This window comes from Streptopelia decaocto (assembly GCF_964273445.1).
Source record: "Streptopelia decaocto genome assembly, chromosome: 1".
Lineage (NCBI taxonomy): Eukaryota > Metazoa > Chordata > Aves > Columbiformes > Columbidae > Streptopelia > Streptopelia decaocto.
Window position 1 is genome coordinate 145,517,952 of NC_138663.1, and position 12,598 is coordinate 145,530,549.

The 12,598-nt window shown below is 40.2% G+C and overlaps 1 protein-coding gene across 1 annotated transcript in view; it reads left to right on the forward strand.

Annotated features, from left to right (window-relative positions):
• LOC309444843 (interleukin-1 receptor-like 1) overlaps positions 1-12,598 on the forward strand; it is a 38,514-nt gene that overhangs the window by 10,027 nt on the left and 15,889 nt on the right. The window contains exons 5-9 of the mRNA XM_082062995.1: positions 4,725-4,820; positions 5,750-5,820; positions 7,559-7,760; positions 8,060-8,228; positions 8,316-8,478. Coding sequence (XP_081919121.1) covers positions 5,757-5,820; positions 7,559-7,760; positions 8,060-8,228; positions 8,316-8,478 — 598 coding nt within the window. The 5' untranslated portion in view covers positions 4,725-4,820; positions 5,750-5,756. The remainder of the gene's footprint in view (positions 1-4,724; positions 4,821-5,749; positions 5,821-7,558; positions 7,761-8,059; positions 8,229-8,315; positions 8,479-12,598) is intronic.

Sequence of the window (12,598 nt, forward strand, 5' to 3'; positions counted from 1 at the left end):
GAAACAAAAAGCTAAATGCAAGAAATGGCAAGTACAATGGTAGGCAAATACAAGTCTCTTACTCCTGGATCATTCTGGCACTTCTTAGAGGAAGTGATGAGGGCAAGTAATGGGCTATCTCCATTCCTGGACAAAGCTGAATCTCAAAAACAGGCAAAGCACAGTTTCTTGCAACTTTTTGTTAATCACCAGCCTTCCATTTCTAGGGCTGCAATAGCACTGGCAATAAGGGACTCACCAGTATCTCCAATAGTGGCATCAGTTGTGGCCAAATACAAAACAGACACCTACAAATAAAATATCAAATGAGAAAGAACCTCATTTCAGACAGTCTTCAAATCTACTCCGTGAAAATTATTTTTCTTAAAAATCCATCACTTCACTTTTTGTCTTCATGACAATGTATCTGCTTGCTTAAACAAAATATTAATAGCTCTGAAATATTAAAAGTTAATATTAATTAACTAATTAATATTGATTAACTAATAATTAATTAACTAATAATTAACTAATTAATATTAAATAAATAATATTTGTTTATAATTAATAGCTCTAAAAATATTAATAGCTCTAAAAAGTAGTAGGACAGTTAGTATAACTGTTGGTATACCTCATCAGGGGCAAAATACATTCATGGAACAGAAACAAACACTTGGAGGGAAAAGGCTCCCCGCAGAGAAGGAATACCCTGAATATTTTTAATGTCTACTTAATTACTCAAATAATCTAATGATATTAAATTTTGTTTGTTATGCAGCATAGAGTTCTTCACTTAGCTGATTTTTACGGCCTGTTTGAAGACTTTAATGTGGAGACTCCATTGACATGGATGTATCTAGTCTCAGTTGTATGGACTAACCCTGCTTTGGCCAGTGTTTTACATATCATGTTTGCTTTGCTTATGTGTATACACATAGGTGTAGTTGTTCAGCATCTGATGGCACAGTGCTCTGGAAGGCTGCATAAAAACCCTTTGGAGGGATTCACCTTCCCTTCTTACACCGATAGTTCTATGTATGTCCAGATGTGTCAGTCAGTCCCTCTCTTGAAAAAGTGAGCCGTTCCAAATGTATGTGGTACCAAATACTTTCAAGTCAGCTTGCAAAACTGGCCATCTGGCTGGATAGAGGGACCATTTAGAAAAAAAAGGTCTCATCTGCATAAGCCAATGCTAAGTAGCAAAGTCACAAGTATCTGGAGATGATGAATTATTTGGAGTTGATTCTTCATGGAAAGGGTTGTGAAATAGTGGAACAGGCTGCCCAGAGAAGTGGTTGAGTCACCATCCCTGGAGGTGTTTAAAAGACATATAGATGAGGTTCTTAGGGACATGGTTTAGTGCCAGAGTTAGGTTATGGTTGGACGTGATCTTAAGGGTTTCTTCCAACCAAAATGATTCTATGATCAATTATGGCTCTTGTGAGCTGCAAGTAGTGAGACATAGGCTAACCAAAGCTGATTTGAACTGATAAGATTACATACAGTAACAGGTACTGAAAGACAGTTAACTAGAGTGGAAATTAGTGCAAAGAATGGTGTTTTACAGTAGGTCTCTATCATAACAAGGCTCAGTGAAACCAAGTCAAGGAAAATCAGTTCTTGGGAAGATTAGAGCTAGATGGCAATGTACCCAGAGAGAAAGAAATGGAGAGGGGAGGTATCTCATGGATTGTGGAAATGAAGTACTCACTGCAGTACGCTAGAGAAACTTCCATCACTTGCTCCTCATGTGCTGTCCAGGAGATTGAGACTTCATGTATCTGTCATGTGTTGCTCTTATCATCTCAGTAGTAAATAGGGTTACAAATATGTGCAGGACATTTGCACCTCCCTTTTATTTCTCAGGATAATGTGGAGCCATGTGTCCCGACATAATTTTCTAGCTGTGATTGAAGTAAACCTTAGCTTCATTCATCATTAAATCAACAGAGTTGTTGGCAAATATAAATCTGTTTAGGTCCTGAATTGGATCCAGGCCTCTAATAATTGAGATATGTGAAACTTGGTTTCCCATTCCCATCTGCCAATCTAGTTTGCTCCCTGGTAGTGTCAGAAATCACAGAATCACAGAATGTTTGGGATTGGAAGGGACCTCAAAAGATCATCTAGTCCAATCCCCCTGCCGGAGCAGGAACACCTAGATGAGGCTACACAGGAATGTGTCCAGGCGGGTTTTGAATGTCTTCAGAGAAGGAGACTCCATAACCCACCTGGGCAGCCTGTTCCAGTGCTCTGTCACCCTCACTGAGAAGAAGTTTCTTCTCAAATTTAAATGGAACCTCTTTTGTTCCGGTTTGAACCCATTACCGCTTGTCCTACCGTTGGTTGTCACCAAGAAGAGCCTGGCTCCATCCTTGTGACATTCACCCTTTATATATTGGTAAACATTAATAAAGTCACCTCTCGGTCTTCTCTTCTCCAAGCTAAAGAGCCCCAGCTCCCTCAGCCTTTCCTCATAAGGGAGATGCTCCCCTCCCTTAATCATCTTTGTTGCCCTGCGTTGGACTCTCTCCAGCAGTTTCCTGTCCTTCTTGAACTGAGGCGCCTAGAACTGGACACAATATTCCAGATGTGGTCTCACCAGGGCAGAGTAGAGGAGAAGGAGAACCTCTCTTGACCTACTAACAACACCCCTTCTAATACACCCCAGGATGCCATTAACCTTCTTGGCCACAAGGGCACAGTGCTGGCTCATGGACATCCTGCTGTCCACCAGGATGCCCAGGTCCCTTTCCGCTACACTGCTCTCTAATAGGTCATTCTCCAACTTACGCTGGAACCTGGGGTTGTTCCTATCCAGATGCAATACTCTACACTTTCCCTTTTTATATTCCATTACATTTCTCCCCACCCAATTCTCCAGCCTGTCCAGGTCTCGCTGGATGGCAGCACAGCCTTCTGGCATGTCAGCTTAGTGTCATCAGCAAACTTGCTGATAGTACACTCTATTCCCTCATCCAAGTCATTGATGAATATATTGAACAGTACTGGCCCCAGCACCGACCCTTGAGGCACTCCACTAGATACAGACCTCCAACTAGACTCTGCCCAATTGACCACAACTCTCTGGCTTCTCTCCTTCAGGCAGTTCTCAGTCTACCTCACTACACGATCGTCCAGACCACACTTCCTCAGTTTAGCTGTTAGGATGCTGTGGGACACTGTGTCAAATGCTTTACTGAAGTCAAGGTAGACCACATCCACTGCTCTGCCATCATCTATCCACCTTGTTATGTCTTCATAAAAGGCTATGGGGTTGGTCAAGCATGACTTCCCCTCGGTGAAGCCATGTTGACTGCCCCTAATGATCCTCTTGTCCTTGATATGCCTTGAGATGGCACCAAGGATAAGTTGTTCCATCACCTTTCCAGGAGTGGAGGTGAGGCTGAATGATCTATAGTTACCCAGGTCCTCCTTCTTGCCCTTTCTGAAGACTGGAGTGACATTTGCTTTCCTCCAGTCCTCAGGCACGTCTGCTGTTTCCCAGGCCTTAGCAAAGATGATGGAGAGCGGTCCAGCAATGACCTCAGCCAGCTCCGTCAGCACCTGTGGGTGCATCCCATCCAGACCCATGGATTTATGGATGTCCAGATTGCTATGGATGCCTAATTGCTCCCTAACCCAGTCCTCATCAACCAAGGCAAACTTCTTCATTGCCCTGACTTCCTCTGGGGCCTAAGGGGTATGGGGCTCCTCAGGACAGCCTCCGGCAATGTAGACAGAGACAAAGAAGGCATTCAGTAACTCTGCCTTCTCTGTATCTTCTGTCACCAGGGCATATAGTTCTAGGCAATAAGTTCTAGTAACTCTGCCTTCTCTGTATCTTCTGTCACCAGGGCATATAGTTCTAGGCAATAAGTTCTAGGAACAAACGTCCTCCTTTAAAGGATGAACAAAGAAAAATGCTCTGCTGTGTTGTTGCTGTGAGTTTTGTTGTGTGCTGTTTTGCTCTGTATCTTTCTTCCCTGAGGGCCTACCCTGTACCAGGTCACTCCTGAACCCTCATTTGGGCCGACTCATTCATTCCTTCCGTGATTAATCTCCTGATGTTTGTTGTGCTGGAAAGTAGCTTACAAAAATCTATTACCTTTGCCTAAGATTTCCTTAAAGTTAAAGAAGTCAATAGATCATATATGTTTGTATGTGGTGCTTTTCTCCAGCTCTAACGAAAATGAGCAACTCCTCATGCAAATTGTTTCTTGGAGCTACTGTCTGGTCACTTCCTTCCCATAAAAGGCATGGCACCAGCCTTGCCCTGATGTTAATGCTGGGATGCTGCTTATTTGGTCTAAACCTCGCATTTTCTGTGATTTGTGAGTATCTCTGCAAAATTCTCACACTTTCTCTTCCAACACTAAGTTTTGTTATTACTTTTAAGACTTTAAGAATAAGCCTGTAGATGTTATTAAACTTTCTGAAAAAAAAATAAACTTTCCATATCAACACAAAGCCAATGACGTTTCTGCAGTCTCAAAATCGAGTTTGTTCTGAATTTCAGACTTGGCAAAAACATAGGTCTTCATAAGGTCTGTCAATGTTTGTTTAGTCTGGAAATCTTTGGCACTGAAATAAAAATTCCTTGTAGTAAGTGTGATGACACTGCTTACGCTGACAGTACATTTCTTGCCTATTTTTCACTACTTCTCTTGTGCTCACTATCAGCAAGATAAATTATAATTAGTTTCTAACTTGGTTTCTCTTGAAAACTTATCTTCTCTCTATAGTACTATGGGACGTCTTCTTCCTCATGTAGGATAGTAGAATCCAACGCTCTGTGATCCGCAGTCAAGGACAGCATTCAAGCGAAGAGTTTATTAATGGTAAGTAGAATGCTTACAGTTGCATGGTATGGCTGGGTTGCATATCTGCTGTCTCCTGAGATATTCCTAGACTAGGTCAACACTAATGTCCATGGACAAGTAACCAGTTTCTTTAATGAAAGGGTTTGCTGGAGAGTGCCTGAGCCACAGTGTGAGGTGTGAATTACAGCAGGTGCATACCAGTTGGACACAAATGAAAGCATCAGTGAAACACAGGACCTACCCTACTGCTGTTACATGAGTGTAATACATGTACATCTGCCTTTCCAGTCTATTTCTTCAAGCCCCTTCAGGTTAGCATTGCTGATGGCACTCATCTGGTTTTGTTCTTACCTAGAGAAGCTGTCACTAAGCATACCTCTACTTGCACAGAAAGACAAAAAGGTGTTGTGCACTCCAGCAGTTGATTGAATGTAAGCTTAACTCAAAGCCAAGGTATATATTTTCAAATCCAGGATCTATGCTTTTCTAAATCAAGGTATAATTTTTCTGCACTTCACTACAAAGAGAATGCCAATGTACATTCAGCTTTCTTAAAAAAAAAAAAAAGGGATCAAGCAAGAAGAGGCTTCTGTCTGAGGCCCACCGTGGCAGAGTATTTCTCCCACATCCGTTAAACTAAGTCATAACAGTAGTTTCAATGGAACATGAACTATTGAATTCATCATAGCACAAAGAGAATCATCTGTTTGGACCTGATGATCATAAGGGTCTCTTCCAGCTAAAATGATTCTATGATTCTATGATTTCAAAGCTGCAAAACCACTGTGACACACACATGAACACTGTACAGAGCAGCTCATATGATGGAGTTTATCACCACATGAAACCATTATCTATTAAGAGATGTACATCAGTACCGTAGCAATAGTGTAACTGATACAGTCAAAATATATTCTGAGATATCAATGTTTTTCTTTTTGGTTTAGAAATACGATGGGGTATGTACATCTGATCTTCCTGTCTACCTTCCTCTCGGTTTCCATGACATCTGAAACATGTAAGTCACATTTTGAAAATACTTTCTGATGAGTTGTATTCTGTAGAAATGTGTAGGTTGTTCCCAGATTTTTCAAACCTAAAATTAGCTAGTTTACCTCAAACCACAAATCACAGCTTAAAAACTGGCTTCATTTGTTTTCTCTGCATATTAAAATCCACTGAGTACTGTCCATTTCTGTGACATAAAGTCTAGATTCTACCTCTGCAAGCAGAAAAAAGGGTCTTTTAGAAAGGATTTGAGAATAGCTGGTGTTCCAGTCCCCAACTGGGCAAAGTCTCCAAGAAGACACTTAAATTGCAGTGAGCAGGGCATATGTGTATGCAGCCTCCTGAACCAGGGACGTAAATGGGTGTGTCATTCATTAATAATGTTTTTTAATGTCCTGGGTTTGAGGGTGTTAACTCACAAGTGCAATGTGGCAGTAACGTTTCCCTGCACGTGGGGGATATTAAAAAAAGTAAGCTCTCTCTTGATGGGACAGCTCTGCTGACTTATCTATATAATGCTGAGCAGTGACACACTATTATGTAGCACTCGTGTAGTTCCAGTCTGAGTTACTTATTTGTCTGAAAAATATTGTAAGATATAATCTCTAAGTATTTCCTTGTAGTCTCAGTTTTACAATGTGAATGCTAAGTTTCAAACAGATAAGATTTATTACGAGACCAAATTCTGCTGAAGAATTTGCCAAGATCATTTTCACTGATGTCACTGAGTTTAGATGAGACCTTTCAGTTTCTTCGTGTTCTGTTTTCTTCTGTAGCTTTCGCTGAAGAACGCTTTATTTCCAATGTGTCCCTCCTTTGGTGAGGTGATGCTCCCTTTCCTGACACCCTGATAAGTGCCATTGTTTTTGCAAGCCTCATGGGTGGAAATGCTGGTCAAATGATGGGGTTAAGGGTACTCATACCTGATGTGGCTAATTTAGGTGCCTCAATTAGTGAGACAGCATGTAATGTCAGTGGAGATGGGCCACTTCTTTAGAAAGAACTGGAGCAGATGCCAAGTGTTCACCATGTACAGGGACTCACCACCTGATTTGTGCATGTATGTGTCTAAAGCCAGGTGGTAGCAATATTCCCACAAAGTGTAATTTTTGATAGAGTCTGTCTGTTTTGTTTAGCTATTTGGTTGTCTGCTTTCATTTTCATGCTCCCTTATCTACTGTAACTCCTCTGCCAATCTTCATCTTTGTCTAGTCTTCATTTTCTCATCTTTCTCTTCTCAAAAATGCGATTTAACTTTCAGATTAATATTTCTGTTTTCAGAAGCCAGTTCATTATTCAAGTGCCTGGGAACCTAAATATCTGTCAAAATTGCTTGATTCAAGTACTCTGTTCAGTATTCAGAAGTAGAAATATACTCAGTTAAAACAAAAAATAAAAAAAATAATGCTTTACCCTCAACTCCTTCATCTTTCTTTTGTGTGTGAATGGTTTGTCTCTCGGTGTTTCTTATTTTGCTCTTATTCCTCTCTGACATCATTTTACCTTCCCATCAGATTCTCCCTTTCAGTCCGTTACATTGCTTTCATTTTTTTTCAAATTTTTTGTGAACTTCGGAGAGAAGCTTCTCTGGATTTTTTACATATAATCTCTGAAAAAACTCAAGGAAAGTAGTTAGCTGTACATGACTGGCCTACTGATCCAGGAATGCCGTGTTCTCCTCTGTCTTAGTGGGCCTGTGTACCTAAGGTTTAATTAATCTGAGACTTTAATCGTTTGTTCATTTGCAGTTGAAGCAATGGAAGGTGAGGCTTTAGTTATAAAATGTCCCCGATGGAGTTCATCTGTGAAAGTCACCTGGTATCACATGGACACTAGCAAAATAATTCCTGCAGAAGAAGAGGGATCACGAGTATTTTCCTCAAAAAGATTTCTTTGGTTTCTGCCAACTTCTAGAGAGGATTCTGGAAACTACACTTGTGTTATACATTTGTAAGTGCAACACTGAAAATAAAAGGCATAAGACTGAAAAAAAAAAAGCTTTAATAATACAGTCCAATTACTAGCTGTGGTGATGATGCATTTTTTTCATGGCATACACCATTTAATGTAACTTTCCATTCTGCAATTGCTATTTTTATGACAGGTCATTAAAAAATCAATTTGTGACTGAACTACAATAACCATCCATATGTTTATAAAAAAAAAAAAAACCTCGCATTTGTTACAAATATTTAATATATTACTTATAAAAATAGTATTATTGACATATCTTTATTCCTTTTTTAAAGTTCAAATAATCGTACGAAGTCATTTGACATGAGTGTTCATGTGCATCCATATAAGCGAGGAATATGTTTCCCAAGTCAGATTCGTTACCCAAATGACACTGGAAGAGGAAAAATTGTTTGTCCTACAATTGACAACTATAAGAATGCTACTATCATCCAGTGGTATAAGGTAAATAAAACCCTGATAGTGACAGTTGTAGATCAGATTACCATGAAAAGCTATTTGCAGCCACATAAAGAAAGTTTTATTTTCCAGGACTGCAAACCTCTGCAGGGAGAGAGATACTTCAAGGCAGAAAAATATATTTTTATTAACAACCCAAGAAAGGAGGATGACGGTTATTATACTTGTCGATTTATCTACACTCATAAAGGAAATATATTTAATGTATCAGCAACAAGGATTTTCATAAGTAAGGGTAAGACAGTCATTTTTGTAGATTGCTAAGATAAAAAAGACTGATTGCATCTCAAAGCAAAAGAACCTCCTTTTATACATTAAAAAGAGTTCCTGTTGGTTTGCTTCATCTTCATGAAACTTTAGATCTGCTTTTGTAGGTGAATTTTGTGAATGGGAAGCCAAATGGATCCAGATGGGGTTAAATTCAGACTGGGTCACATTCAGTCTTTTGCAAAAAGTCTCTGACAGCCCTGGTTACTTACTGGAGTTGGTAGAGCAGTCTAGTAGCACTTATTTCTGAAATGAAGAGTCTCTTCTGTGGGATGTCACAAAACTCTGCTTCCTTTTTCTTTGAGGGGAGAAGAATTTGTAGCTAGTGAGAATCATCTGGTGATGATTGGGTCACTGGTGTGTCAATGACCAACAACTCAATATCTTCTCATCCATCTCGATTATTTAGCATTTATTTGATAGTAGGGCTAAAAAAACCTTTTAGATTTGTCTTGAATAAGACAAAATGAGCAACATGTATAGAGACAGAAAATAAGTGGAGTTTAGTGAGTACTGTGTCCTTGTTGTTTTGAATGTAGCCAACATGGCTGAAATGTGTGGACATTGGAGTGCCTCTAGAATGCAACATCCTCAGGGGGGCTTTGTATTTGGATGGTCAGGGGAAGAACTTGCAGCAATCAGCCCTTCCAGGTTGTATCAAATTGCAAGACTTCAAGATGTGTCTTCAGTTCTGCAATCAGATCAGTAGAAAAACAGTCAGAAAGATTGCTGGGGTTTGGAGATGGGGGGTGGGGAAGGCTTTGGGTTTAGATTTTTGTTTTTCAAAAACAGTGTTAATTTGCAGACTAATATCAGATCTTCTTGCTGTGGGGAGCCCCCCAGTTTGTGGGCAGAATGCAGGTTTGGAGCATAGCAGCCTTGATTCCATTTTTTTGCCACAATGACCACATCTTGGCAGCAAAGTTTGTTCAGACTATTCTGAACTGGGCAGAAGACGGATTAGAGCTGAGAACCAGTATAGTAACTTAGGAGGTGTCATGCCTTTCCTCTCCCCCTTACCTGTAATACCTTGTTGGTTTACATGACACATCTCTGACTAACACTTAATTTTTGTTTAAATGTACCTTCATCAAAGATTCAATAGCTGGTCATGAATACTGTTATGCCTGGGTTATAATGAAAAATGCGCTTGGGTTAGGGTTAGAGTTAGGGTTAGGTAAACTTAAGCCTAACCCTAACGTTAACCCTAACCCTAATCTAAGCCTAAGCCTAACAGTAACCTAAGCCTAAATCTAAACTAAACACTAAGCCTAAGCCTAAGCCTAAACCTAACCCTAAGCCTAAGCCTAACATTAACCTAAGCCTAACCTTAAACCTAACACTAATCCTAACCCTAACCGTAAACCTAACCTAACACTACTCCTAACCCTAACCTTAATCCTAACCCTAACCCTAACCCTAACCCTAACCTTAATCCTAACCCTAACCCTAACCCTAACCTAACCCTAACCCTAACCTTAATCCTAACCCTAACCCTAACCCTAACCTTAATCCTAACCCTAACCTAACCCTAACCCTAACCCTAACCCTAAACCAAAACCTAACCTAAGCCTAACTCTAAGCCTAAGCCTAACCTTAACCTAACCCTAACCCAACCCTAACTGTAACCCTAACCTAACCCTAATCCTAACCCTAACCTTAATACTAGCCTTAACCCTAAACCTAATCCTGACCCTAAGCCTAACCTAACCCTAAACCTAACCCTAACCCTAACCCAAAACCTAACCTAAGACTAACCCTAACCCTAACTCTAACCCTGACCCTCACCTAACCCTAACCCTAATCCTAACCCTAATCTAAACCTAACCCTAATCGTAACCCTAAGCCTAACCCTCAACCTAAGCCTAAGCCTAACCCTAAGCTAAGATGAACCCTAAACCCAACCCTAACCCTACCCCTAACCCTAAATTTAACCATAACCCTAACCCTAAAACTAACACTAAACTTAACCTAAGCCTAACCCTAAACTTAACCTAAGCCTAAGCCTAACCCTAACCTAACCCTAATCCTAACCCCAACCCTAAGCTAAGCCTAAACCTAGCCTAAGCAAAACCCTAACCTAACTCTAATCCTAACCCTAACCGTAACCCAACCCTAATCCTAACCCTAAACCTAACCCTAAACTAAGTTTAAGTCTAACCCTAATCTAAACCTAACCCTAAACCAAACAATAAGCCAAACCCTAACCCTAACCCAAACCATCACCCTAATCCTAACACTAACCCTAAACCTAAACCTACCCTAAGCCTAAGCCTAACCCTAAACTAAGCCTAAGCCTAAGCCTAAATCTAACCTAAGCCTAATCCTAATCAAATACTAAGACTAATCCTAACCCTAATACTAAGCCTAAGCCTAAGCCTAACCTAACCTAAGCCTAAACCTAACCCCAATCCTTACCCTAACCCAACCCTAACCCTAACCCTAACCTAACACTAATCCTAACCCTAACCCTAACCCTAACCCTAACCCTAACCCTAACCCTAACCCTAACCCTAACCTAACCTAAGCCTAAGCCTAACCCTAACCTAAGCCTAACCCTAAACCTAACAGAAAGCCTATACTTTAACCCTAACCCTAACCTAACCCTAATCCTAACCCGAACCCTTACCCTAACCCTTACCTAAGATTAACCCTAACCCTAACCCTATCCTAAGTCTAAGCTTAAGCCTAAACCTAAGCCTAAGCCTTACCTTAACCCTAACCCTAACCCTAACCCTAACCCTAACCCTAATCCTAGTCCTAACCCTAACGCTAATCCTAACCCTAACCCTAACCCTAACCCTAATACTAATCCTAGTCCTAATCCTAACTCTAACCCTAACTCTAACCTAAAGGCACACAAATTTATAATAAAAGCCTTTGTTACATCCAAGCAAGTTAATTCATTTCAAATTTAATCTGACTTGTTATTTTGAAATCGCTTCAGAAAGAATGGATCGCAACATAACATGTGAAATCTGAGCTGTGACTGTGATGTCTGCTCCAGTTTTTACTCACTTCAAAGTACTTACTGACAATTTCTTTGAATTTTTATCAGCCCTTAAAATCACTATACTGATGACTGGAGCTGTTATGTTTTGATAATACTGCCTTATGATGTACATTGCTGTTGTCTTGCAGATCCACACTGACCCAGAGGACCTTCTGCCTCTGAATGCTAGCGGCTAAGAACTTAGCATAGTTAGCTAGCTAGGAAGTTACCGAGTTTTCTCCCAAATTCTTCTTTACCAGATCCAGCTAATGAAAACTAGAAACAGTTAGGACGGGTAAAGATAATTCATTTTCTGGCAGCCTGGGAAGCAGGGGGTTAAATAAGTTCCTGCAGAGTTTTCAGGGAAGTATGGTTATGGCTTTCACAGAGGTGCCTTGAAACTGAAATGGTTAATGAGGGAAAGGATAGCAAGCAATGTGCATAAAGGACAAGAAAAAAAAGAAAAATGCATAAAAGGGAAAAAAATCTTAAAGATCTGGATACCTAATACAACTCAAGCAGCTGGACGTAGTTTGGACCTGTCCATAACAATTAACAGTAGGGACAGAAAATGAATACGTCAAAGGAAGAGTAGCGTTCCTTCTAAAAGGTAATGGTAAGGGATGCTCAGTGTCATGGCAGGCTGGTGTGATGGGAGCCAGTTGTGTGGCAATGCTGCACAGACAGTGGAGAGAGAGGCCTGGGAACCCAGCCAACATGGGCAGGCAGCTGTGGGCTGGAGGGTCCCCAGTTCTGATGCTGCACGAAAGTACATATTTGCTATTTCATATCATGGAGATGAGTAACTTCTCAAATGTCTGAAGGAATTTCTTGTTCTCCTTTTTTTTAAAAAAACAAAATAAGCAACTGAGAGAACACACAAACTTATAACTGCATTTGCATTTTTTTCCTACTCAGCAGCTAAAACGGTATTTGAGAAAGTAAAAAGTTTCCTTGTTTCTTATGTACAAAGGTAAAAAATAAATAAACAAGGAAAAAATAGTTAAACTATTAACATGTACAAACTCCTTAGTATTATTTGGTCATTGGAATGAAATCAGACAATCCAAACAGACATGTGAAACACTGTTGAGTG